Source organism: Balaenoptera borealis (genome assembly GCF_965194805.1).
Source record: "Balaenoptera borealis genome assembly, chromosome: 9".
NCBI lineage: Eukaryota > Metazoa > Chordata > Mammalia > Artiodactyla > Balaenopteridae > Balaenoptera > Balaenoptera borealis.
This window is the reverse complement of record NC_138873.1, coordinates 18,151,112-18,175,290: the sequence shown is the minus strand read 5'-3', so window position 1 is coordinate 18,175,290 and position 24,179 is coordinate 18,151,112. Positions and strand designations below refer to the sequence as shown.

General features: G+C 41.4%; 1 protein-coding gene across 2 annotated transcripts in view; it reads left to right on the top strand.

The window, feature by feature from the left end:
• Window positions 1–737: 737 nt before the first annotated feature.
• Window positions 738–24,179, top strand: part of SAMD5 (sterile alpha motif domain containing 5) — a 75,791-nt gene continuing 52,349 nt past the window's right edge. Inside the window, exon 1 of one of the 2 annotated variants that reach the window (XM_082405580.1) lies at window positions 738–1,539. In XM_082405580.1, the coding sequence (XP_082261706.1) occupies window positions 1,075–1,539 (465 nt within the window). In that variant the 5' untranslated portion in view covers window positions 738–1,074. The remainder of the gene's footprint in view (window positions 1,540–24,179) is intronic. The other variant, XM_082405579.1, reaches the window with a different exon arrangement.

Here is a 24,179-nt window from a genome sequence, read left to right as displayed (position 1 = left end):
TGCGCCAGCCGAGGGGAAAGTACAACCCATCCCAAACTTTCGCAGATCCGGGGGCCTAGGAAGGGAGAGCCAGGCCGAAGCACCAGCCTCTCCCGCCGCCCAGAGTGCCCAGCTGCAGCGAGGAGGGGGTGCACGCAGCGCCGGCTGAAAACGGGCGGTCCCCGCATCGCGCCCACCCGCCGAGCCAAGGCGCCGCGGCCGGGCGCCGAGCGGCCGTCCCTGGGAGAAGCCAGAACGCCGGGCTCCGGCCTGCGCGCGGGCTCCGAGCAAAGGGGGATCCAACGCGGATCGGGAAAGGAGAAGGGAAAGTTGACCTCACAGCCTCGCCCAGCCTGGGGAAGTGCCCGTGGGCGGCCGGCGAGCGCGCAGGCTGCAGCCAGAGAGGTTCGGGAAGAAGTGAGCGCAGAGATTTCCACGAGCTAGAGAAAGCGGATTAAAAAGAAATGTGAAAAGCAATCCAAGGCATCCGCAGGAGCCCGGCGGTTTAGAAGACACCCCGTCCCCGCTAGGAGGACGACAGTGACTCGCACTCGCGAAGACGAGGCGCTCCTGGGCGGCCGCGCATCTGCGCCGAGGAGCTGCCTCCGCAGCGTGGGGCGCGCGTTCAGACGCCAACGGCGGCGGCCAGAAACTGAGATGCGGCGCGCAGCCCCAGGACGGTCCGGGCTGCGGAAAGTCCTGGGCGGCGCGACGCGCCGCTGACCCCGCGCGGGTCCGAGGGGTGTGCCCGGGCCCCGCCCGCCTCCGCCCCCTCGCGCGCCCGCCGCGCGCCCCTCCCCGCGGCGCCGGCGGCGGCAGCGGAGAATCTAGGGGCGGCGCGGAGCGGCTCCCCGAGCCGTCAGTGCCTGCGAGCTCGAGGCTGCTTGGGGAATTCACTTTGCCGCTTTTCCGCTTCTCCCTCTTCAGGCTTCTGATGGCTTTCTACCTCCGGCCCTATCCTTTTCTTTAAAAGGAAAACTTCACTGAGATTTTTCTTTCCCCTTGGAGGAGAGGATTAAAAGTTCTCAGAACTGGTGCCGCCCGTGCCGCTCGGGCGCTGGGACGCCGTTTGCCGGCGGGGGTTCCAGTCCCACCATGTGCACCAACATAGTTTACGAGTGGCTGAAAGCGCTGCAGCTCCTGCAGTACGCGGAGTCCTTCGTGGATAACGGCTACGATGACCTGGAGGTGTGCAAGCAGATCGGGGACCCGGACCTGGACGCCATCGGGGTGCTGGCGCCCGCGCACCGGCGCCGCATCCTGGAGGCCGTGCGCCGGCTGCGGGAGCAGGACGCCGCCGCCGCCGGCCTCTACTTCACGCTGGAGCCGCAGCCACCGCCCGCGCCACCCGGGCCGCCCGCGGTCGCCGTCCCCACTCGCCGCCGGGGGGAGCCTTGCGGCGGCCAGGCCCAGGGCCCCCGCGGAGACCCCCGCAGCCAGACGACCGCCCCTCGCGGCAGGGAGCTGGTGAGCTACCCGAAACTGAAGCTGAAGATCATGATCAGGGATAAGCTCGTCCGCGACGGCATCCACCTGAGCAAGCCCCCGTACTCCCGCAAGGTAAGGAGGCGGCGTGGGCGCGCGGCGGGAGGGACGCGGCCCGGCCGCTCCTGCCCAGGCTTGGCAGCCCACTTTTCCCAGGAAACGACGGGAGACGAGGAGGCTCTGGGTATTTGGGATTCTCTTCTGGGTTCTTTCTGTGTTCGCTCTTCTATTCCTTGCTTCCAGGTGTCACCAACGGTTGATAAGACAGGATCCCTCACCCAGGTGTTACTTCTAAACTAGGGCCAAGTGTCCGCGTAGTCTCGGTCAGGAGCTGGGCGCGCGGTGCTTCTACAGGAGCACAGGACAGGTCATGATACCCTCCGTGGTAGTGTTTGGGTCTGAAGGTAGCAGAAGACTGGTTAAAACCCACATTGTTCTCGACCTTTCTTTTTCTCACCTTTTTGTGAAGCTCCCAAGGGAAATTGGCCGACTCTTTTCTTCAAAGAGTGAGAAATGATGCCCTGTTGCTCTCAATTCCAGAAAGTCGAATCCCAGCTGCAAATTTGAAAAGTGAACGACTGACATGAGCAGTCTAGGAGAGAAGTTAACAAAACACAAGTCAGTCCGCTTGGGATAAGTTCGTTCAGCTTAAGTATAGGGAGGTAATGGGTGCTAAGGACATTGGTGGTAATGGGGTCACGAGGGCGTGCTGCCGAGTTCTGTGCTGGGTCACCGGTTTGGTTGATTGTTAATCCAGATGAGATGAAGCAGGTACAGCTGTGACTTCTAGAAAGCCTGAGTGGATTCGCATGTAGGAAAGGAGGGCACAACAGAAGGAAGTGAGATTTTCCGTCACCAGTGAGGACTTCCCTGGGGAGAAGCTGGGAAAGTATGGCAGCTGATCTGTGAGGAAGGCTGAACTGTGGATTTGGGCTTTTAATAATTAACTACAGAAAGTCTTAATTTCTTACAAGAGCTCAGCCACCAGCTGAGTCTGTTCAGTTCAGGCTTCTGCAGCCATCCAGGTAGAGGGTCCTGACTTGAAAGGGAGAAGTAAACAGTACATGTAATCCTCAAGCTTGCCTGGAGTTGCCCAGGAAAAGGAGCACCTCAGCGGGAAAGTCAAGACATAGAGAGAAGCCCAGCGGAAAATGACGGCAAGCATGCTGTAGCTGGAGGGGAGTAGACACAGCACCGCAGCAGAGACGTGCGGATAATCCAAATGTTGTGTGCGGATAATCCAAATGTGTGCTTGTCTAGGACACTTGCGTTGCTTTATAGTCTTAAGTTAGGGTCATAATGTCTGGATTTAAGGAAGTTCAAGAGAAAACTTTGTAAAAAGTAGATAAAAATATCTAGGGTAGATGAGAATAGAAGGTTTAATATTATCCATATGTTATCTTGTAAGACAGGCAACTGAGATAACCTGCTTAAGAGTATAAATTTGTTTTATAAGAACTATATAAAGAGGGCAAGTCTGGAGGACAGTTTGCCTCAAATTAAACACGTGTTCCAATTACCCACTCTGACTGTGTTTCTGATATGTGCCCCAAACAGGGCGATGAAGGGGAGAACACAGTTTTCCCAGGCAGGTAGAGGTGGAGATATGTGTAGTGTGTATATAATGACTCTGACCATCACTGTAAAATAAAGGCTCGTTTCTGGAGATGGCACGTCAAAGGAGTTCAAGGCCAGTCAGACTTTTGTGATTACATCCCGGGAAGTGAGGCGGGCTTAGGCTGAGAGAGTGTGAGCTCCTGGGCACATGGTGAGGGCAGAGGTCAAGTCCTGGCCAGAAAGGGATGCCAAGAACAAGTTAATATCACTAGGGCTTGCTTCTTCTTCAGGAGAAGAGCTGGGTACAGGGCTGGGAGGGCAGAGGAGAGTGTGGGCTGCAGGTGGGGATGATGTAACACATTTTGATTCTGATGCTTAAAAAGACAGGCCTCGATATCAAACTCAGAAGCTGAAAAGGATAAGTGGAAGAGGATTCTAAGGACATGAATAGTCTGGGCATTGGCTTTGGACTGTGCATTCCTGCCTAGATCAGTGTGTGAGATGGTAGTGCATGTGAGTAAGTGCAATTTATCAAAGAAAATTTCGACTTACATTGTAGTACTATTTACTTTTGTAAATAATAATTTATGTCAACTTCTATATAAATCCCATAACAATAATGTTTGATAGTAAAAATATACCCTCATTTACTTTCTATACATATGTAATTTGTCGAACTGATGAAGAATAAAATGGGGCCAGAAGTGTTTTTGTACCTCCTTCATTGATGCTCCAGGTGGGGATCAAAAAAATGGAGCTGACGAATTTAAGTGTAAAAAAAATTCTGTCACTTCATATATTTGTTACAAGAAAAACACACACTGAAATAGAAACTAAAATACAATTAACGTACCCCAAACTGAGCATGCACGTGTGTAGTGCCAAATCATGTTGGTTTTTCTGAATTTGTTGTTTACGTGTGCATTGCTTCTTAAATTTTGGATTTTAAATGATCTAAGACGTTGTTTTCTGCAACAGTGTTAGGACTCTTTTTTTTAAAATAAATTTATTTATTTATTTTTGGCTGAGTTGGGTCTTTGTTGCTGAGCTCGGGCTTTCTCTAGTTGCTGCAAGCGGGGGCTGCTCTTCATTGCGGTGCGCGGGCTTCTTATTGTGGTGGCTTCTTTTGTTGCGGAGCACAGGCTCTAGGCCCACGAGCTTAAGTAGTTGTGGCACGCAGGCTCAGTAGTTGTGCCTCACAGGCTCTAGAGCACAGGCTCAGTAGTTGTGGCACACGGGCTTAGTTGCTCCGCGGCATGTGGGGTCTTCCCGGACCAGGGCTTGAACCCGTGTCCCTTGCATTGGCAGGCGGATTCTTAACTGGGCCACCAGGGAAGCCCAGGACTCTCTTTAAAGTGTGATCCACTTTTTAATTTCTCCAGATTCCTTTGCTCTGTCATGATCAGAACACAGTGTTCATTCTGTGCGTTTGGAATTCTGCTTGTTAGAGAGGCCTTACGTCTCCTTTATAGTCTGCATGGCTGATCCTTGTAATTTTTTTGTACTTTGGTGAGAATATTAGATGCTTTGAAAGCGGATTTTACGTAGGGTGATCAAGGCAGGAATAGTGAATCTTTACAGAGGAAAGTAAGTTGAGGAATTTTCCCAAGAATTACTTGAAAGGACTGCAGGATTGTGGTATTTGCCCCAGTAACAGTTAATGTTACCAGGAACTGTGCTGCAGTGCTGTGTTCATTGTCTTATCAACAGTTGCCACTTTCCTCTTCTAGGTGAGTTAAAATGTAAGAAAAGTAAGTTTTTCTTTGTACCAAGGCAATCCACTTTGGAAAACCAGGAGCTTGGAAAGAGCACTACTTGAAATCTAAAAACATTGGATGAATCCCTCTTCTGCCCTGTCCTTAGCTTCTCCGACTGCTGTGATTTCTACCTTAATGAAGTGGGGATATGTTTTCACAAAGTAAGGATTAGGAAAAGCTTTGTGTACGTGTTCTCAATACTTTACCAAGCTTCTCTATGCCGAGGCTCTGCCAGGCTCCAGGTTACTATGATTGGCAGGATGCAGAAGCCCTGCCTTCAAAAACTTGGGATCGAGCTGGGAAGACATAAAATGGAATGAACAACAGTGATGAAGTGTAGTGATTGCTTCCAACCTAGTTTGCGGGGAGGGGGGACCATGGCAGACTTTCTAGAACTGGCCTTTGGTCTGAGAACTGAAGGATGGAGGGTTTAGCCTGAAGGAGAGGAGGGTCCTAAGGGAACAAGTGTTCTAGGTATAGAGAACAGTGTGTGCAAAGGGCCAGAAAGGGAAGAAGTGCAGCAGGGCACTGGGAATTTAAAGGAATTCAGTCTGGCTGGAGCATAGAATGCTTGGAAGAAGTGGCAAGACATGGCGAGACAGGCAGGGGCTGGTCCTGGATGGCCTTGGAGTAATATGTAGGAGTTGGGGTGTATCTCGAGAGGGGAGCTATTGATGGATCCTGACCAGAGATAGAGGAAAGGATTAGGACGAGGTTGCAGTGTCAGGAGAGATTTGCTGGCAGCCTGGACTGCGTGGCGACAGGCTGGGAGGTGCCACAGAGGTAACTGAGAGGTAGAATTGCCAGAACTGGGTGATTGTTTGGATGACAGGGATGAGAGGGGAGAGAGGTTGAGATGACGTGTAGATTTCTGATTTAGGATTGCGATGCCCTTTCCTGAGCAGGGGACCCAGGAGAAGAGCAAGTTTGGAAACAAAGATGTTACCTTCAGGTTTAAATATACTGAGTGTCTGATGCCGGAGGCGTATTTGAACATATTTGTCTAGTTGGCAGTTGGAAATACAGTTGTGGAGCAGAGGAGAGATGCTGGGACAAAAGATACAGATTTGGGAGTAGTCTGCACATTGAAGCCACAAATATGAGTGATCTGTAGAGGGAGAAGGGAGAAGGGACCAGGACAGAACCTTGGGGAACACCAGGATTTGGGAGATGGGCAGAGGACGAAGAACCTTCGAGGGAGGCGGAAAGGGTGAGTCAGTGGAAGCAGTGACGCTTCGGGGAGGAGGGACTGGTCAGGAGGTCAGAGACCGGTCAAGCAGGACAAGAACTAAATGTATCCATGCTATGGGAAGTAGCAGCCATGCCAGCAGGACCTCTGAAATAGCAGGTTCAAGTGAGGGACCAATGAGAGGACGTGGAAACAGGGAGCATAGACAACTTTTATTTTAAGATTTAATTTTTTTTAAAGAGCAGTTTTAGGTTTGCAGCAAAATTGAGAGGATGGTCCAGAGAGTTCCTATATACCCCTGCCCCACACATGCATAGTGTTCCTCACTCCCACCAGAGTGGTACATTTGTTACAATTGATGAACCTACCTTGATACATTATAACCACCTAAAGTTCATAGCTTACATTAGGGGGTCACTCTTGGTGGTGTGCATTCTTGACTTTGAACAAATGTATAACGAATGACATGTAGCCATCATTATGGTATCATGCAGAGTATATTCATTGCCCTAAAAATCCTCTGTGCTCTGCCCATTCATTCTTCTTTTCCCCCAACTCCTGGCAAGCAATGATTTTTTGCTCTCTCCACAGTATTGCCTTTTCTAGAACGTCACATATTTGGAAAGTCTACATAGTATATAACCTTTTCAGATTGGTTTCTTTCACTTGGTGATAGGCATTTATGGTTCCTTTGTGTCTTTTCATGGCTTGATAGCTCATTTGTTTTTAGCGCTGAGTAATATTCCATTGTCTGGTTGTACTATAGGCAACTTTTTAATGAAGTCAGACTGAGAAGATAGAACTAAAGCTATAGCTGGAGGAAGAAGGGAGAATTTGAGTCAAGGGAAGAGTTTTGTGAATTTGTTTTTTTTTTTTTAAGGATGAGAGAAGCTACAGCATGTCTAAGTGTGGGTGGGAGGGAGCCCGAGAGAGGGAGCGGGTGAAGATGTGGGAGAAGGCAGACCACCCAAGAGATCAAGGAGGTGGGAGGGAATTGTGTCCAGAGCACTGGAAGAAAAAGGGGGGCACACTTCCAGTGGGAGGGGATGCCTTCTCTATGACAGAGGGGCGGAGAGGAAGGGTGAATGAGGAGACTGGGAACTTTGTGGGGATGGCGTTGAAGAGCCCTCACTTCTCTGTCTGCTCACATGATACCAGTGAGGGGAGAGATGGAGAGATTAAAGGTTTATGGAGCGTATTGCGTTAATATACAAATACTAGGTATTATGCATCTGGTGTTTATAGCTATGCCTAAATGTAAACATTATACAATAATGCTTGTAGGATGGATATAGCTAAACGTGAATAGAAAGTACCCTCACCATTCCTATGTTTGCGCTGCAGGTTACAAGCTATGTGTGATGTTGTATTGCGTCCTGTAAGTTTGGCAGTGCTTGTGCATGGGGGTTGTGGTAGATGTAGATTGTATGGGACTGTAAAAGTATCCTGTTTTCTAGCAGACTTGGAAAAGCGGAAGGCAGGCTCTAGGGTAGATGGTGGATGGGGAAGGTGTATAGACTTCTTCACTGAAAAATATCTCCTTGCCACACACTACCAAGTAGAGCTGAGTTAATATAATGTTATTTAGCAATGCTGTAGGAGTGTTAAGCTTCATTCACGCCTCAGTGTGAATTTAATTACTGTAAGTAACAAGACTCTCATGGTAATAGGGTTATTCATGGATTTTGGGGAGAGATGGCTTGGGATGGAGGTGTTTGGAGAGACAGTTGGCATGAGGGCTTCTGTTTTGGGGGGCCAGGGTGAAGGATATAGAAAAAATATTTAGAAAGGAAAGAGAGAGGTTGGCAGAGAATATGCTTGTGTCCTTTGGAGTTGTGCCTTGGGTCCTGGCAGAAGCTGAAATGACAGTAAATATTCCTTCTCCCAAGAATTCCTCTGCCTTCATGGTGCTATCACTGTTTATTTTCAATCTATTGTTTAACTTATTCATGTAGTACCATGGGACACATGACAACTTTTGCAAACTTATTTTAGAAAATGACTCTTATAACCAAGTTTGTGGGTTGGTGCCAACCATATAACCAGGAGTTCTGTGAATTAACTCCCAGGTAGAACACAGTGCCTATAAAAGGACAGGTAATAAAAGATGCTAATTAGAAGCAAATGTAAATGCCATTGAAACTCGACAGTAACTGTGACAGCTAGAAGTTAGGCCAACAAAAGGTTTTTTTCAGGGAGAAGTGTTTTATCACTGACATTGTTTAGAGTTTCTATACGTCTTGTTCATAATTTAAAATTTCATTTTGTTTTAAGGGCCCCTTCTTTGCCTGCCCTTTCTCTCTGCCCTTTCCTTGGAAGACATAAGGAAATATGATCTTTTTAGTTTAAGAAACGTTATTTCTTCTTTAAAATAATGCCAGTATTTATCTCAAAAGGTTGTAGTATGAATTAAACGGGATAATATTTATGAGGTTGTTTTGTAAATTCTAAAAGAACTTCACAAATTTGAAGTGTTCTTACTGATAGTGAATAAATCATTGTTTCTAATACAATTTTGAAAATATTTCTGATTGAAAAGTAAATATACTGAATTGAGAAAATTTGGAGAACACTGAAGCAGACTGAGAAGAAATTTAAAACGGTCTGTTTTACAGTTTCTAACACTACAGTGTATTTCTTTAAAAATCACCTATGAATTAGAATTTCTGTCTTGTACACATGCATAAATCTGGTATTGGATAAGAGTAAGGATACGGCTAGTCCTATGTTGGCAGATATCATTTGAAAAATGATTTTAATGCTAAGACATATTCCATCTTAGTTTAGCACCATAATTAATTTAACCATTTTCTTATTGGGTTGAAACCTCACCCATGTTATTATTGATTATTTTAATTTCTTCATAATTTGAAAATGTCATGTTTGAGAAATAGTATTTCATCATTCTTTGAATGACATTTCTTAGATTATTGATTTACATAATTTCATGTTTGTGGCTTTTATAATTATGTATTGCTTGTTCACTGTGCTTGCCTGTTTTTTCTGTTGGTCTTAGACCACTTCCAGTTGCTTGGCAAGAGCTCTTTATATATTAAGGAAAATAATCATTGTTGCGTAGAGGTTGCAGAGATTTTTCAGAATGTGGTTTACGTTAGATTTTAATGATTTATTTTTGGATGTCCAAAATTTAAAAACTCTTATGTATTCCACCTTATCAATAATTTTAGTTGTTTCTTCCAGACTGGAGGAATATAGAGGGTACAGACTTAGATAGAATTGAAGTTACATTCTTTTTTACCATTTACTTGGACAAATTATTTAATATTTCTAAAACTAAGTTGCTTCATCTATAAAATGGGTATAATATTACCTACTTCTTAAGGGTGTTGAATCAGAGAGACAGTATATGAAAAGTGCCTCAAAGAATAACTGACAGTAATTCCTCAAAACATCTGGCTAATCTTTGTCGTATAATACAAAATCTTGTGATTATGAAGTTATTCTCAATATGAAGACCTATCTTAAATTATTAGTTCATGTCCTTATGATTCTGTTGAGGCTAAATGTTCTTTCCATAATTTCAAAAAGCTCTTTAAATAACAACATACATAATTTGTTTGTCATAATAATTGAAAATATTTTACTCAATTTACCATCTGCCTTTTCGGTTTTCCTTTCTCTTTTTTTAAATTAATTTTTATTGGAGAATCGTTGCTTTATACTGTTGTGTTAGCCTCCACTGCACAACAAAATGAATCAGCCATACACATACAGATATCCCCTCCCTTTTGGACTTCCCTCCCATTTAGGTTACCACAGTGTATTAGGTAGAGTTCCCTGTGCTATACAGTATGTTCCCATCAGCTCTCTATTTTATACATAGTACCAATAATGTATATGTGTCAATCCTAGTCTCCCAGTTCCTCCCACCCCACCCCTTTCCCCCTTAGTATCCATACATTTGTTCTCTATGTCTGTGTCTCTATTTCTGCTTTGCAAATAAGATCATCTATACCATTTTTCTAGATTCCACATATATGCTTTATTATATGATATTTGCTTTTCTCTTTCTGATTTACTTCACTGTGCATGACACTCTCTAGGTCCACCCACGTCTCTACAAATGACCCAATTTCATTCCTTTTTATGGCTGAGTAATACTCCATTGTATATATGTACCACATCTTTATCCATTCATCTGTGGATGGACATTTAGGTTGCTTCCATGTCCTGGCTATTGTAAATAGAGCTGCAATGAACATTGTGGTACATGACTCTTTCTGAATTGTGGTTTTCTCTGGGTATATGCCGAGTAGTGGGATTGCTGGGCTGTATGGTAGTTCTATTTTTAGTTTTTTAAGGAACCTCCATACTGTTCTCCATAGTGGCTGTATCAATTTACATTCCTACCAACAGTGCAAGAGGGTTCCCTTTTCTCCACACGCTCTCCAGCATTTATTGTTTGTAGATTTTTTGAGGATGGCCATTCTGACTGGTATGAGGTGATGCCTCATTGTAGTTTTGATTTGCATTTCTCTAATAATTAGTGATGTTGAGCATCTTTTCATGTGTTTTTTGGCCATCTGTATGTCTTCTTTGGAGAAATGTCTAAGTCTTCCGCCCATTTTTTGATTGGATTGTTTGTTTTTTAGGTATTGTGCTGTATGAGCTGTTTGTATATTTTGGAGATTAATCCTTTGTCAGTTGCTTCATTCGCAAATATTTTCTCCCATTCTGAGGGTTGTCTTTTCATCTCGTTTATGGTTTCCTTTGCTGTGCAAAAGCTATTAAGTTTAATTAGGTCCCATTTGTTTATTTTTGTTTTTATTTCCATTTCTGTAGGAGGTGGGTCAAAAAGGATCTTGCTGTGATTAATGTCAAAGAGTGTTCTGCCTATGTTTTCCTCTAAGAATTTTATAGTGTCTGGCCTTACATTTAGGTCTTTAATCCATTTTGAGTTTATTTTTGTGTCTGGTGTTAGGGAGTGTTCTAATTTCATTCTTTTACATGTAGCTGCCCAGTTTTCCCAGCACCACTTATTGAAGAGACTGTCTTTTCTCCCTTGTATATTTTTGCCTCCTTTGTCATAGCCTAGGTGACCACAGGTGCGTGGGTTTATCTCTGGGCTTTCTATCCTGTACCACTGACCTATATTTCTGTTTTTGTGCCAGTATTATACTGTCTTGATTACTGTAGCTTTGTAGTATAGTATGAAGTTAGGGAGCCTGGTTCCTCCAGCTCTGTTTTTCTTTCTCAAGATTGCTTTGGGGACTTCCCTGGTGGCACAGTGGTTAAGAATCCACCTGCCAATGCAGGGGACACAGGTTCGATCCCTGGTCTGAGAAGGTCCCACATGCCGCGGAGCAACTAAGCCCGTGCGCCACAACTACTGAGCTTGTGCTCTAGAGCCTGTGAGCCACAACTACTGAGCCCGCATGCCACAACTACTGAAGCCCGCACACCTAGAGCCTGTGCTGGGCAACAAGAGAAGGCACCATGATGAGAAGCCCGCGCACTGCAATGAAGAGTAGCCCCTGCTCGCCATAACTGGAGAAAGCCTGTGAGCAGTAATGAAGACCCAACGCAGCCATAAACAAATAATTTAATTTAAAAATTTAAACAACCTAACCTCACACCTAAAGCAACTAGAGAAAGAAGAACAAACAAAACCCAAAGTTAGTAGAAGGAAAGAAATCATAAAGATCGGAGCAGAAATAAATGAAATAGAAACAAAGAAAACAATAGCAAAGATCAATAAAACTAAAAGCTTGTTCTTTGAGAAGATAAACAAAATTGATAAACCTTTAGCCAGACTCATCAAGAAAAAAAAGGAGAGGACTCAAATCAATCAAAAAAAAAAGCAAAAAAAAAAAGATTGCTTTGGCTATTCGGGGTCTTTTGTGTTTCCATACAAATTGTAAAATTTTTTGTTCTAGTTCTGTGAAAAATGCCATTGGTAATTTGATAGGGATCGTATTGAACCTTTTTTTTTAATGGAGAAGTATAATCAATCTATTTTTGTGATTACTTTTATTCTTATAATAAATCCTTTCTTTAGTCCAGGATCAGTTAATATTTACCTATATCTCCAATTAATTTATTTGGTTTTAGGTTTACATTTAACTCTAATTCATCCGAAATTTATTTTGGGACATGATATAAGATAGAGTTCTAATGTTATATGTAATCATACACAGGTGATAATTTTATCACCTACTTTACAGGAATTATAGCTTTTATTTCTGTGTTCTGGTCCTATTGCATTGGCTAGAATTTATGTAGCATTGTTAAATGATAGTGATAATTAGATGTTCTTGTCTTATTCCAAATTTTAATGGACATGCAACAAGTATTTTGTTATTATTCTGACATTGGCTCTCAGCTTAAGATACTCTTCATGATGTTGAAAAGCATCTTTGTTTTCCTAATTTTGTAGGCATTTTTATTGGGAATGGATATTTGATTCTATTAAATATCTTTGTAGCAACTTAAAAATAATTGAAAGTCTTTTTCTTCCTGGGCCTAATGTTGTGATGTATTGCATGAACAAATTTCCTAATATGAAACCATCCGTAAGTGTTCTCTTTTGAAGCAACCTGAGTGTGAGAGGAGGAATTTTGTGATCTTACTCCCAGATTATTGTGACATTCTTTTACATTACATAGCTTTTCTTTCATGAATGTGTTTGACATTTACCTTCAGTTTGGTAACTACTGTGGCAGTTATTGTCATGATATTATTACAGTTGACTTCCTGCCAATAGCTTTTTGGAAGTTGCCGTCTCTGTCTAGACAAGCAAGAGAGGCAGTGACAGCAGTGAGACGTGGGGACCAGCCCCGCACCCTTCTTGCTCAAAAGACAACAGCCACATAGTCGTGGGTAACGATTTAATTTTCTGGTTTTGCAGACATTTTGTTTTTGAACCAGAGGGCAGAGACTCTGAGGGGGGTGAGGGGTTAACTTGAATCTTTATTGATTTTACTGTTTTCACAGCCAAAATGGGCTTTTTTCCCCCCTAAGTATAGTTCGGGAAATTGCCCCCAGATTCTAGAATTATATTCTTCTCCTTCATCCTCCCACTCTTCCATTCCCCCCACTCCCTTGTACTCCCCCATCAACTAGTCTGCTCCCTTCCTGCCCTCACCCTACCCAAGGCCTGTTGGTGGAAAATACAGATGGGGGCTGCTTGCCAGATGCCATGTTAAACTGAAAACCCTTATAAAAGAAATTGAAGTGGCGTTCATTTTAATTGGCTTTGCGTAGAAACAATAGCCCAATTGTAACAAAGATGAAGTTGGAAAACTCTGTAAGAAATATTGTTATAACAAATCCTTGATTTACATTTAAACATCTGTTGACAGGTCAAAAAGAATTACTTTTTTAAAAGGTAGTTGAAGCAAGGATTAAAGATGGGGTACAGGAATGGTATGTTTCTGGAAGAAATACCTACCTCAGGTGCTGAATTCAGCTCAGTGTGTAGAAATGGATGCACCCAACGCTTCCCAAGCTGGCCATCAATCATGCAATAAATATATAGGCACTTTAAAGTAACCATATATCAACGCAGAATGGAACACTGCTGGATTAGGAAGTGCTCCTTTGGGAAACTCTTGATTGACAAAAGTAGTACTGCATTAAGTAGCAGCAATGTTTTCATGGCCAGAAAGTAATAAAGCAATAGATAATCTTTATGAAGAGGAAAATATTTTACATAAAAAACCGTTGAGCAATTCTTAGGACTTGCTAACTACAGGATCCAGTTAAGGTGAAAAATAGCTCTACCTAAAGAAAAAAATGATAATTCAGTGAATTGTTAATTGCATCCAAGTTCAGTGCTCTAGTCACTGTCATTGATAAGGCATCTAAAGAAAAGAGGGGATTCGTTGCTATCTGGGATTGCACGAACCCCGTGTATCTCTGGCTTGCACAGTAGGAGAAAAATTCAGGATATGCGTATTGCATCCATTATAGATTAGAGTGGAGCCAGAGGGTATGCAAAATAATTTACTCTTTTGAGACCTACTTCGTTATGGAGAGGTGGTGGAGAGTTGGAGTTAGGTTGGTGACATTAACTTTGAGTTTTATTGTTGTGTCATTTTATTTTATTTATTTTTATTTTTGGCTGCACTGGGTCTTTGTTGCTGCGTGCGGGCTTTCTCTAGTTGCGGCGAGCAGCGGCTACTCTTCATTGCGGTGCGCGGGCTTCTCATTGCGGTGGCTTCTCTTGTTGCAGAGCACAGGCTCTAGGAGCGTGGGCTTCAGTAGTTGTGGCACGCGGGCTCAGTAGTTGTGGCGCACGGACTTAGTTGCTCTGCGGCATGTGGGATCTTCCCAGACCAGGGCTCGAACCTGTGTGCCCTGCATTGGCAGGCGGACTCTTAACCACTGCGCCACCAGGGAAGCCCCTTGCTGTGTCATTTTAAATCAGTTTTCACCGCCACTTCTTGGCACAGCAGTTTGGGCCATACGTTTATTCTGTTAATATGGTTCCTTGTATTGATATACTTACCTTGAAAATGGTGGTGAATTGAATCTTCTGATCGTTTATGAAAACATTGTGACAGTGACATGCTTGACCTGCTGAGGCATATTAGTCCTGCTCCCTGACAGGAAGCATGATCTTCTTTGTTATCCCCAAGATTGCTGTTTTGGGATGCACATGCTAAATTATATTAAAAGTGATTTGTAGGGAAACGGGGAGAGGGATGGTGTTCTTTTGAAAGCAGGCATATTGAAAAAGCAAGAGCTTCCTAGAGTAGGGAACTCACCCTGTAGTCTGAACACCTTTCACTGTGCTTTGATTTCATTCACTGTAAAATTTAGACTTATTCTTGATTCAACCTTATATGAATTATTTATGGATATGTCTGATTTTCCTCTTCACATCAGGGGAGGACTTCTCTTTTTTTTGTACCACCTCCCTCGTGCAGGATAATAATAGTGATAACAGTCTATATTATTTGTTAAGAGTGCTTTATCACATTATTTCATTCAATCCTCATCACAGGTCTCTGAGGAAAATGCTATTTTTGCTATCCTTGTTTTATAGGTGGGAAAAATGAGGCATAGTTGTGGGGTAGGGAGTGAATATGTCCTAAAGATTTTTACTTTATTTTTAAAATTTAATAGCATACTAATTAGTGTAAATTTCACAGACTTACGGTAGAATGAATCCATATTTCGTGTTTGATTTAAGATAAGGAGAATTCCTTCATTCTTTCCACATGCATTACAAATACTGATTGGCAAAAGGAGACTGGAAAGAAAGTCATATATAAATTAAATCACACCAGTTTGGTGACCAAAGTCCCTGTTAACCTTGAGCATCCACTGATGAAGTGAGCAGCCATCATTAACTATGTATGATTGTTACTGTGGTACATACTCTGCAAAGCAAATATTGGTTTCCTTTGGTTCTGCTTTTCAGGAGTTTTTACTGAATTAATGTCTTTGCTAATAAATTCATAACCTGTGATTTTAGTTTAAGATAAGTTCTTAAGATCAGGACTTTTCTTCTTTTAGACAAAGTGGAGAATAGTACTGGAAGCAGGCATTTAATCAAATGATTCTTTTCTTTCTTGGAACACTTCTTGAAGTTCATTTGAGTTGCTTTCTTAGCCTCCAGCACAGTTTTTGAATATCCATAATGGCATATTTGGTGTTTGAGGTGGGATTTGGAAACAGTTGAAAGTCATTTTGGTAAACAAGTTAGTTAGCGGGTAGTCCTATTTTAGTCCCAAATACCAAACAATCAAATAAAAAACAAAACAAAAATGTTGACTATCACGAGACAAGTCTGATTTTCTTAGAACTGTGCATTTCTCAGGAGAAATGATTTATTAATATCTTGATCATGTACATAGCTCTACTGTTGTAATAAGCATTGTCTCCCAACAAAAATTATTTTTAAAAAATTTCTTATTTTAAAATTTTTTTAAAAATTTAATTTTATTGGGTTATAGTTGATTTACAATGTTGTGTTAGTTTCAGGTGTACAGCAAAGTGATTCAGTTATACATATATATATATATATATATATATATATATATATATATATATATATATTCATTCTTTTTTAGATATTTTTCTCATATAGGTTATCACAAAATATTGAGTAGAGGTCCCTGTGCTATACAGTAGCTCCTTGTTGGTTATCTATCTTATATATAGTAGTGTGTGTATGTTCATCTCAAGTTCCTGATTTATCCCTCCCCCCACGTTTCCCCTTTGGTAACTCTAAGTTTGTTTTCGATATCTGTAAGTCTGCTTCTGTTTTGTAAATAAGTTCATTTGTATCATTTTTTTTTAATTAGATTACACATATGAGTGATATCATATGCTATTTGTCTTCCTCTGTTTGACTTCATTTAGTATGATAATCTCTAGGTCCATCCATGTTGCTACAAATGGCATTATTTCATTCTTTTTTATGGCTAATATTCCACTGTATATATGTGCCGCATCTTCTTTATTCAGCCCTCTGTCGACGGGCATTTAGGTTGCTTCCATGTCTTGGCTATTGTAAATAGTCCGAAAGGATACATGCACCCCAATGTTCATTGCAGCACTATTTACAAAAATTACTTTTTTTTTTTTTTTAAAGAAATGTTTCTTTTTCCTTTTGCTTTTATTTATTTATTTATTTATTTTTTATATTTATTTTTGGCTGTGTTGGGTCTTCGTTTCTGTGCGAGGGCTTTCTCTAGTTGTGGCAAGTGGGGACCACTCTTCATCGCGGCGCGCGGGCCTCTCACTATCGCGGCCTCTCTTGTTGCGGAGCACAGGCTCCAGACGCGCAGGCTCAGTAATTGTGGCTCACGGGCCCAGTTGCTCCGCGGCATGTGGGATCCTCCCAGACCAGGGCTCGAACACGTGTCCCCTGCATCAGCAGGCAGACTCAACCACTGCGCCACCAGGGAAGCCTCACAAAAATTGCTTTTAAAGATACCTTTTTGGGTCATCTGTAAGTCTTGATTTGTTTGCTTAAAAAATCTATTTAATCATTTGTAATAAGTATCCCCTTTGCTTAGGTTCATGTGTTTTAATGGTCTTATTTTGCAATTAAAATTAAGAATAGATATTTGAAATTGAGTAGCAATTATAAACTTGGAGAAACAGGCTGTCTTCTAGGCCTTAATTATAAAAGAGGGAATTAACCTCTTCTGAAGAATTAGCTGACATATTATTCAATTCCAGTAAGACTCAGCCCATGTTACATCTGTGAACACTGTGTGTGTCTTAATGGGAATATTCCTAGGATACCTTCAGATGATTTGAGTCTGAAAAAAGACTCACATACTGAATATGAGGCTTAATTTTGTTGGAAAGAAGGAAAGGAAAGTTTCAAAATAATGAGAAAGCCTTTGGTTCTACTGTAAAGTCCTATAGGATCATTAACTTGTTTTAAATAATACTTAACTCTAGAGTTCTGCTTTCATTTAAGGTGTAGAAAACCACAAGAAGATACTGCTCCCACATTAACCGTGAGAAAAAGGTGGATAATGTACAGTATCATGCCTATTTTTGGTCCCATCAGAGACCTGAGTTCTAAAGGTAGTCAGATGATCTAAATTCCAAGGAGAGAAGAGACACATCATTGTTTTGTCTTTAGCAGGGCCTGAGAAGGAGGGTTAGCAGCCATCAAAGCAGATGTGAAGACAACAAGTAAAATTTTTGTGAATATTTAAAAGCTAGTATGGGCTAGCATGACAATTTTAAATTGTCAGGAACCCCAGATACAAAGAGGATCTGTATCTATCAGTACTTAACCACTTTTTACCATAGGCCTTCAACTCCATACTCATGAGAAAGAGTGAGTGGGGCAGGAAACCAGAGGCAGCTTGTCAGTGGTGCAGGCATGTGGGTGATGACCAACTCTACCCCTCGGAGACAGGCACAAAATCCACCAGTGTCCCAGGACTTGTGTCATAGGACACAGAAGCTGTCATAGGCAGGGGATGGGCAAGAAACCTGCCCAAACCTGGATCCAGGCAAAGTTTGGTACATTGTTGGAATAGGGATAGAAAGTATACTGTCTCAGCCCTGCACTGATGCTGGATAGATCCCATCAGCTGGGGAGGAGCAGGCTTGGATTCTGGGTGATCCACTGATCCACCAGTGGTGCAAGGTAGAGGCTGGCTGTTGTTCATAGGTAGCAGAGGAAGAGATGCTGAGAAAGCCTCACTTCTGAAGCTCAGGTGCACAAGGTCTGTCAGGACAGAGGCTGCAGCAGGAGAATACAGAAAACTCCTTTGACCCCACCATGTATCGGTGTGGAACAGGAACACTAAGAAAAACCCTCTGTTACCCCAGATCTCACATTAACCATGAGGTGGCTGGAATCCACTGCTAGAAGAATTCATAGTTTTCGCTGTACCGAAAGTTACTATAGCATCAACAGAACACACACCCACCTCAGTACTCTTAGATTAACTCAAGCACTCGCAATAATAGCCTGACAGCAGAAGAGATATGCCCATTCCAGAAGTAAATTCATTTACCTCAGTCTCAGCTGCTCTTCTGTATACAGTGTTTTGTATTTAATCAAAATCTGTAAGATATGCAGAATAAAAAGGGAAAAGAAAATTAACCTACCAAGAGAAAAAGCAGTCAATAGAACCAGACCCAGGAATGACCAGGATGTTGCAACTATCAGACAGAAACTTAAAAAATGGATATTAATTATAAAAAATATACCATAGTAATGTAAGATATTAAAAACGGGGAAGCGGGTATGGGGTTATATGGGAACTCTTTGTACTATCTTCTCCATTTTTCTGTAAATCTGAAACTGTTCTAAAAATAAAGTTTATTAAAAACTATATTGTTAAGGAATATATTTAAAATATATTATTAAGGAAATAAAAGTTCAAGCCAGAGACTGAGAGAAAGAATTTGCAAAGTGCCTGTCTGATTAAAGAAAGAACTCTTAACAACTCACTAATAAGAAAATCATTTCAGCAGGAAAACGGACAAACATTTTGACCTTCACCAAACAAGATTTATGGATTGCAATTATGCACATGAATAGATGCTCAACATCATTAGTCATTAGAGAAATGCAGATTAAAACCACAGTGAGATGCCATTAGAATGGCTAGAATTAAAAAGCCTGTCAAAACCAAGCACTGTTTAGAATATAAAGCAAGTAGAACTCGCATACGTTTCTGTTGAGAATGCAGGATGGTCCAACCTCTTTGGAAAACAGTTCGGCAGTTTCTTATGAAGGTGCGTGTAAGCTTACCATACAAACAAGTAGCCCCACTCATAGCTCTCTACCCAAGAGACATTAAACGTTATGTCCATACAAAGACCTATGCATGAATATACATGGAAGCTTTACTTAAAGTAGCCCCAAACTGGAAACAACCCAAATCTTCATCTACTTGTGAATGGATAAACAGATTGTCATACATCCATACTATGAGATACTACCAAGCAAGAAAAAGGAACAAATTACTTATACTTGGCAATAACATGTATGAACCTCAGAAGGCTTATGCAAGGTGAAAGAAGCCAGACACAGAAGACTACATAGTGTATGATTCCATTTGTATGATATTCTAGAAAAGACAAAACTGTAGTGACAGAAAAAAGATCAGTGATTGCTGTGGGCTGGGCTGGAGGGATGGGAATGACTGCAAAAGGGCACAAAATTTTTGAGATGATGAAAATGTTATATATTTTATTGTGGTTGTGATTTCATGACTGTGTACATCTGTCAAAACTCATTGAGCCAAATAGATAAGAAGAGTAAATTATTGTACGCAAATTATATTTCAACAAACTTGTCCAAAGACACGATTAAACCATAGATGAACAAATAGTAAGTTCTCAGAAAATAATTTAAAATGTAATTTTAAGAACTTTTGGTACTTTCTGTCTACAGTAATGCTGTGCTATGTGAGGGGCCTTGAACAAGTTACTTCACTTCTTGGGTCCTTATTTTCCTTATCTATAAAATGGGATAGCAGTCCTACATACCTGATATGAATTTTTTGTGAGCATTTAAATAATACTCATAAAGGACTTAGAAAAATTCCCAGAACATAGTAAGTACTCAAATAATGTTATTTCTGTGCTGCTTTAGCTTCTGTGTATAATAGGGGACTGAAAACTTAGATGTCCATGTGTTGTTGATAACCTGAAGTAAGGATTTAGTTACTATTGTTAACTGAAAAAAATGCGCAACCTAAAAGTTGAGGGTTATGTTTTATTTGATGGACTTACTGAGGACTTAACCCCCCGATATAGCCTGTCAGATAGCTCTGAGGGACTGTTCCAAAGAGGTAAGAGAGGAGCCAGGATATATAGGAGTTTTTGCCAAAAAAAAAAAAAAAACCCAAAACCCATGTAGTCGGAACATCAAAAGATTACTGTTAACTAAAGAAAAAAGAGACATCTCAAGTTAATGAGTTTAATGCTTTTCTATGTATGGGAAGATGCAAGAGTCTGAGCTTACTGAAATTATTCCTTTGATGTGCACCTTAACTATCTAGGGCCAGTATCCTGTTTTTCTCCACCCTGAGTTCCCCTCAGGTGCACCATCAGGGGTGGCTGCAGTGGCTGACGACTTGATGGCTGCAACATCCTTTGTTTACTGAAGTGGCAGGTGACATTCTTTGTCCACACAATTTTACTTCAAAATTGATGTTTGCTTGTGCTATTGCATAGACTCATTTCTGCATTCATTTGAAAGTTTTTAACTGGGCACTCTCTCTCTGTTAGACATTGTTTGTCTTGAAGAATAAGACTCAGTCTGTGTCCTCAAGAACTTATTGTGAAAACAGACCACTCAGTAGGGGATTACAGTGCTTTGACTGTGATAAGTACTGTTGAGTAGGCATGGGAGCCTGTTATGGGGGTCTGTGGAGTGGGTATCTGATCGGGGAAGCGGGAAGGCTTTATGGAGGAGGTGATGATATGGCTGACCCCTGATGCAAGCTGGTCATCAGTCGGCCTGTTTGGGAGTGGAAACACATTTTTAAAGGTCCATGGAACACTGATACAGAAGGAAAAGAAACTTAAAAAACAGAACTGGATCTGTATAAATAGTATTCGACCTTTTAGTAAAATCAGTTGATACCCAAAGTTTAGGTAGCTAGAGGTTACAAGGGATCGGATTCTAACTTTTCCCATTTGTGACATGGCATTGTTGTCAGTCACAATGGAAATGTCAAATTTAAACCACAACCATCAAATTCCTGAAGAGAGCAGTCAAGGTTTTTAAACTGAGGCGTGAACCATGGTGGTAGGTTCCTGCATGGGCAAAATCATCTGAAGCCTGTGTCTCAAAGCCTGATGGCGAGAGAAACATCTGTCAGCCTGTGTTAGAGAAGCACTGGTTATCGTTAACGTCCCTGAATATGCTTTAGAAGGATCAGTCTGTTGATATGCTTACCTACAGGTAGAAAAACACAACTAAGAAAGCCAGTATGCCATCTGAAAAACTAGACGGTTTATGATAGTGATAAGCATCAATTTCTAAACCGATCTTAGGTTCCAGCAAGCAGGTACAGGTCCAACCTTTGGGCCATTATCCTTGGATATACCACAGAGACCATACCTGGCTGGCTTTTGTCATTTTGTTAGTGTCACCTACACACCACACTCTAGATGGCCTGCTAGAGATGAATTCCTGGGGCAGAGTCCAGGCATCATGAAGTGGGCTGAGGCAGTTCAGCTCAAAAAAAGTACGAACATTTGCAGAGGGAATGGGCAACAGTGTTTTGCAGAGAAAACATTGTAAACCTAGAAATTTGGGGGCCTAGATTTGCTGAGTTTCATATTTTTGTTTAGTTCTGTACCTTAGCACATTACTGATTATTGTTCATTAATATTTTAAAATTAATTGACGTTCAGCAAATATTTTTTGAACACCAAGAATGTGCTAAGTACTGTTAGGTGTTATGTGGGGAATTCAAAGGTAACTAAAGTATAAACTATGCTCTAATGGATTTTATAATCTAGAGGAGGATCTATATGGATATATCTGTATCTGTATTGATATCTATGTACACCCACAAATCCATGCATAGTAAATATGTATATATGTAAGTATATGTAATATTTCAGTATGATATGAATGCCAAAATGAAATATAAACAGAATTTTGGGGGGTACCAAAGAGAAAGCTGTCCATTTTGATTGGAGGTTGGGAGGATCTTTGGAGAGTAAATGGTAGGTTTCACTAGGCAGAGCTACAGTGGGGACTAGGGACTGGAAACTGAGGGAAATAGATTGTCCATTTTATAAACTTTTGAATATTCAGCACCTTGCTACACAACATTTGTTGAATGAATGCATGCATGAAACATCATCACCAAAATTTCAGAGTAAAGAGGGGCATAATGTAAATTGGTGAGTGGTCCACCATGGGCGGTGCTCAGCTAGGGGCCAGTGTGTATATGGTATAAGGTGCAGCTTAGCGCTGGGCTGGGTTTTTGAGGGACTTTGCTATAGTGCTAAGGAGTTCAGAATTTATTCCGCTGCCTGGGACCTGTCGGATATGTTTGACCTGGAGAGTTACCTAAACTTATTTATTTTACAGAGCTCCTTCATGCTTTCACCATTCTTTGCTTTCTTTCCTGTTATCTCCTCAGGAGTTCTGAATCTCTTTGTCCACAAGCACCCAGTTTATTGGGCTCCACCCTACCCCCATCTTTGGGGCTTTGTTTTAAAAGACTATCTCCTCCATTGCTCTAATGGTAATCAATTAATTTTCCTATTTTATTGGTCAAAAGCATGTAATTCAGGAACATGATATTCCTGCAGAGGTTGAACGTGGATTTAATTGCTGACTGTATTAGTTGGCTGGGACCGCCATAACCAAATGCCACAGGCTGGGTAGTTTAAGCAACAGAAATTTATTTTCTCACAGTTCTGGAGGCTGGAAGTCCAAGATCAAGGTGTGGTCAGGGCTGGTTTCATTCTGAGGACTCTCTCCTTGGCTTGCAGATGGCCATCTTCTCACTGGGTTCTCACATGGTCTCCTCTCTGTTTGTTGTCTGTGTCCTAATCTTCTAATCTCCTCTTCTTATAAGGACACCAGTCAGTCATATTGGATGAAGGCCCACCCATATGACCTTATTATACCGTAATTACCTCTTAAAGGCCCTATCTCCAGTACAGTCACATTCTGGAATACCGGGGGTTAGGACTACAACACGTGAATTTTGGACGGGACACAGTTCAACCCATAACACTGACCTAAGAAGTTACATCCGTGCTCTACCACCTGACAGGAAGTCATACTGTTGGGGTTTAAGGCAATTTGTGTCACATGTGGTTGGGATCTAAGCTTGATCTAAGACTAAGTGGCTAGTTGCTCAGAAGCTGATGGAACTCGATTGTTGCCTAGTGAAAGTGATCCCTTCCGAAGTGCTCAGTCTCTACCAAATCCAGAAGCAGTCCATATTATAATAGTTTTAAGTAAGTTTGGACAGGATGAACATAAATCCAGAGCATAGTTGTACGACATTTACTAGAAAATCACCAACTAAGCAAGTGCTAAACAGTATAGTTGATGAGATGAGTCAAGTCAGGTGTACTGGACTCCATCATTTTTGATCTGTGTGACCTCAGGCAGATCTTTCTCTGCCACTCTTTCCTTATCTATAAATCAAAGATAATGCTTCCTACCTCATAGGATTGTTCTGAAAGGTTAAAGGAGAAAATGTAGATCAAGCATTTAGCACAGTGCTTGGTACATAGCACTCAGAAAGTTAACTAATCTAATATGTATTCAATGTTAGCTGCTATTAAAGATGAAAATGGTGGATCTATTCATAGGCATGTTAGCAATAGAACTATAGCAAAATATTAGTCTTTGTAGCCATATTTATATAAATAGCAGAAATAATTTTTTATATGTTTTATATATTTTAAAAATATCATAAATATTGTTCTGATACCCTTATTAAATAAATGTACTTCTTATTCTTGTGTACACTATAGTATTATTGAAAAATAATTTTCCTTGGCCTTAATCCAACAATTTGAGGAATACCAATTTAGATGTAACTTAGGTGGATTTATCTTCTAGAATTGAACATTGGATTCTGTTAATAGTATAAACTTTAATTGTCTTACGGGGTATAGATACAAATAAGTTATTTCTTTGTGTTGTTAAGATACACAAAACAATTGGACGCCATTATCATTTCATTACAGATAATGTCATAGGAAGCCTTCCAGGAGGTTTGCATAAAGGAAGGGTGGCACTCGTAGAAAATGCTGAATAAACTCATCAG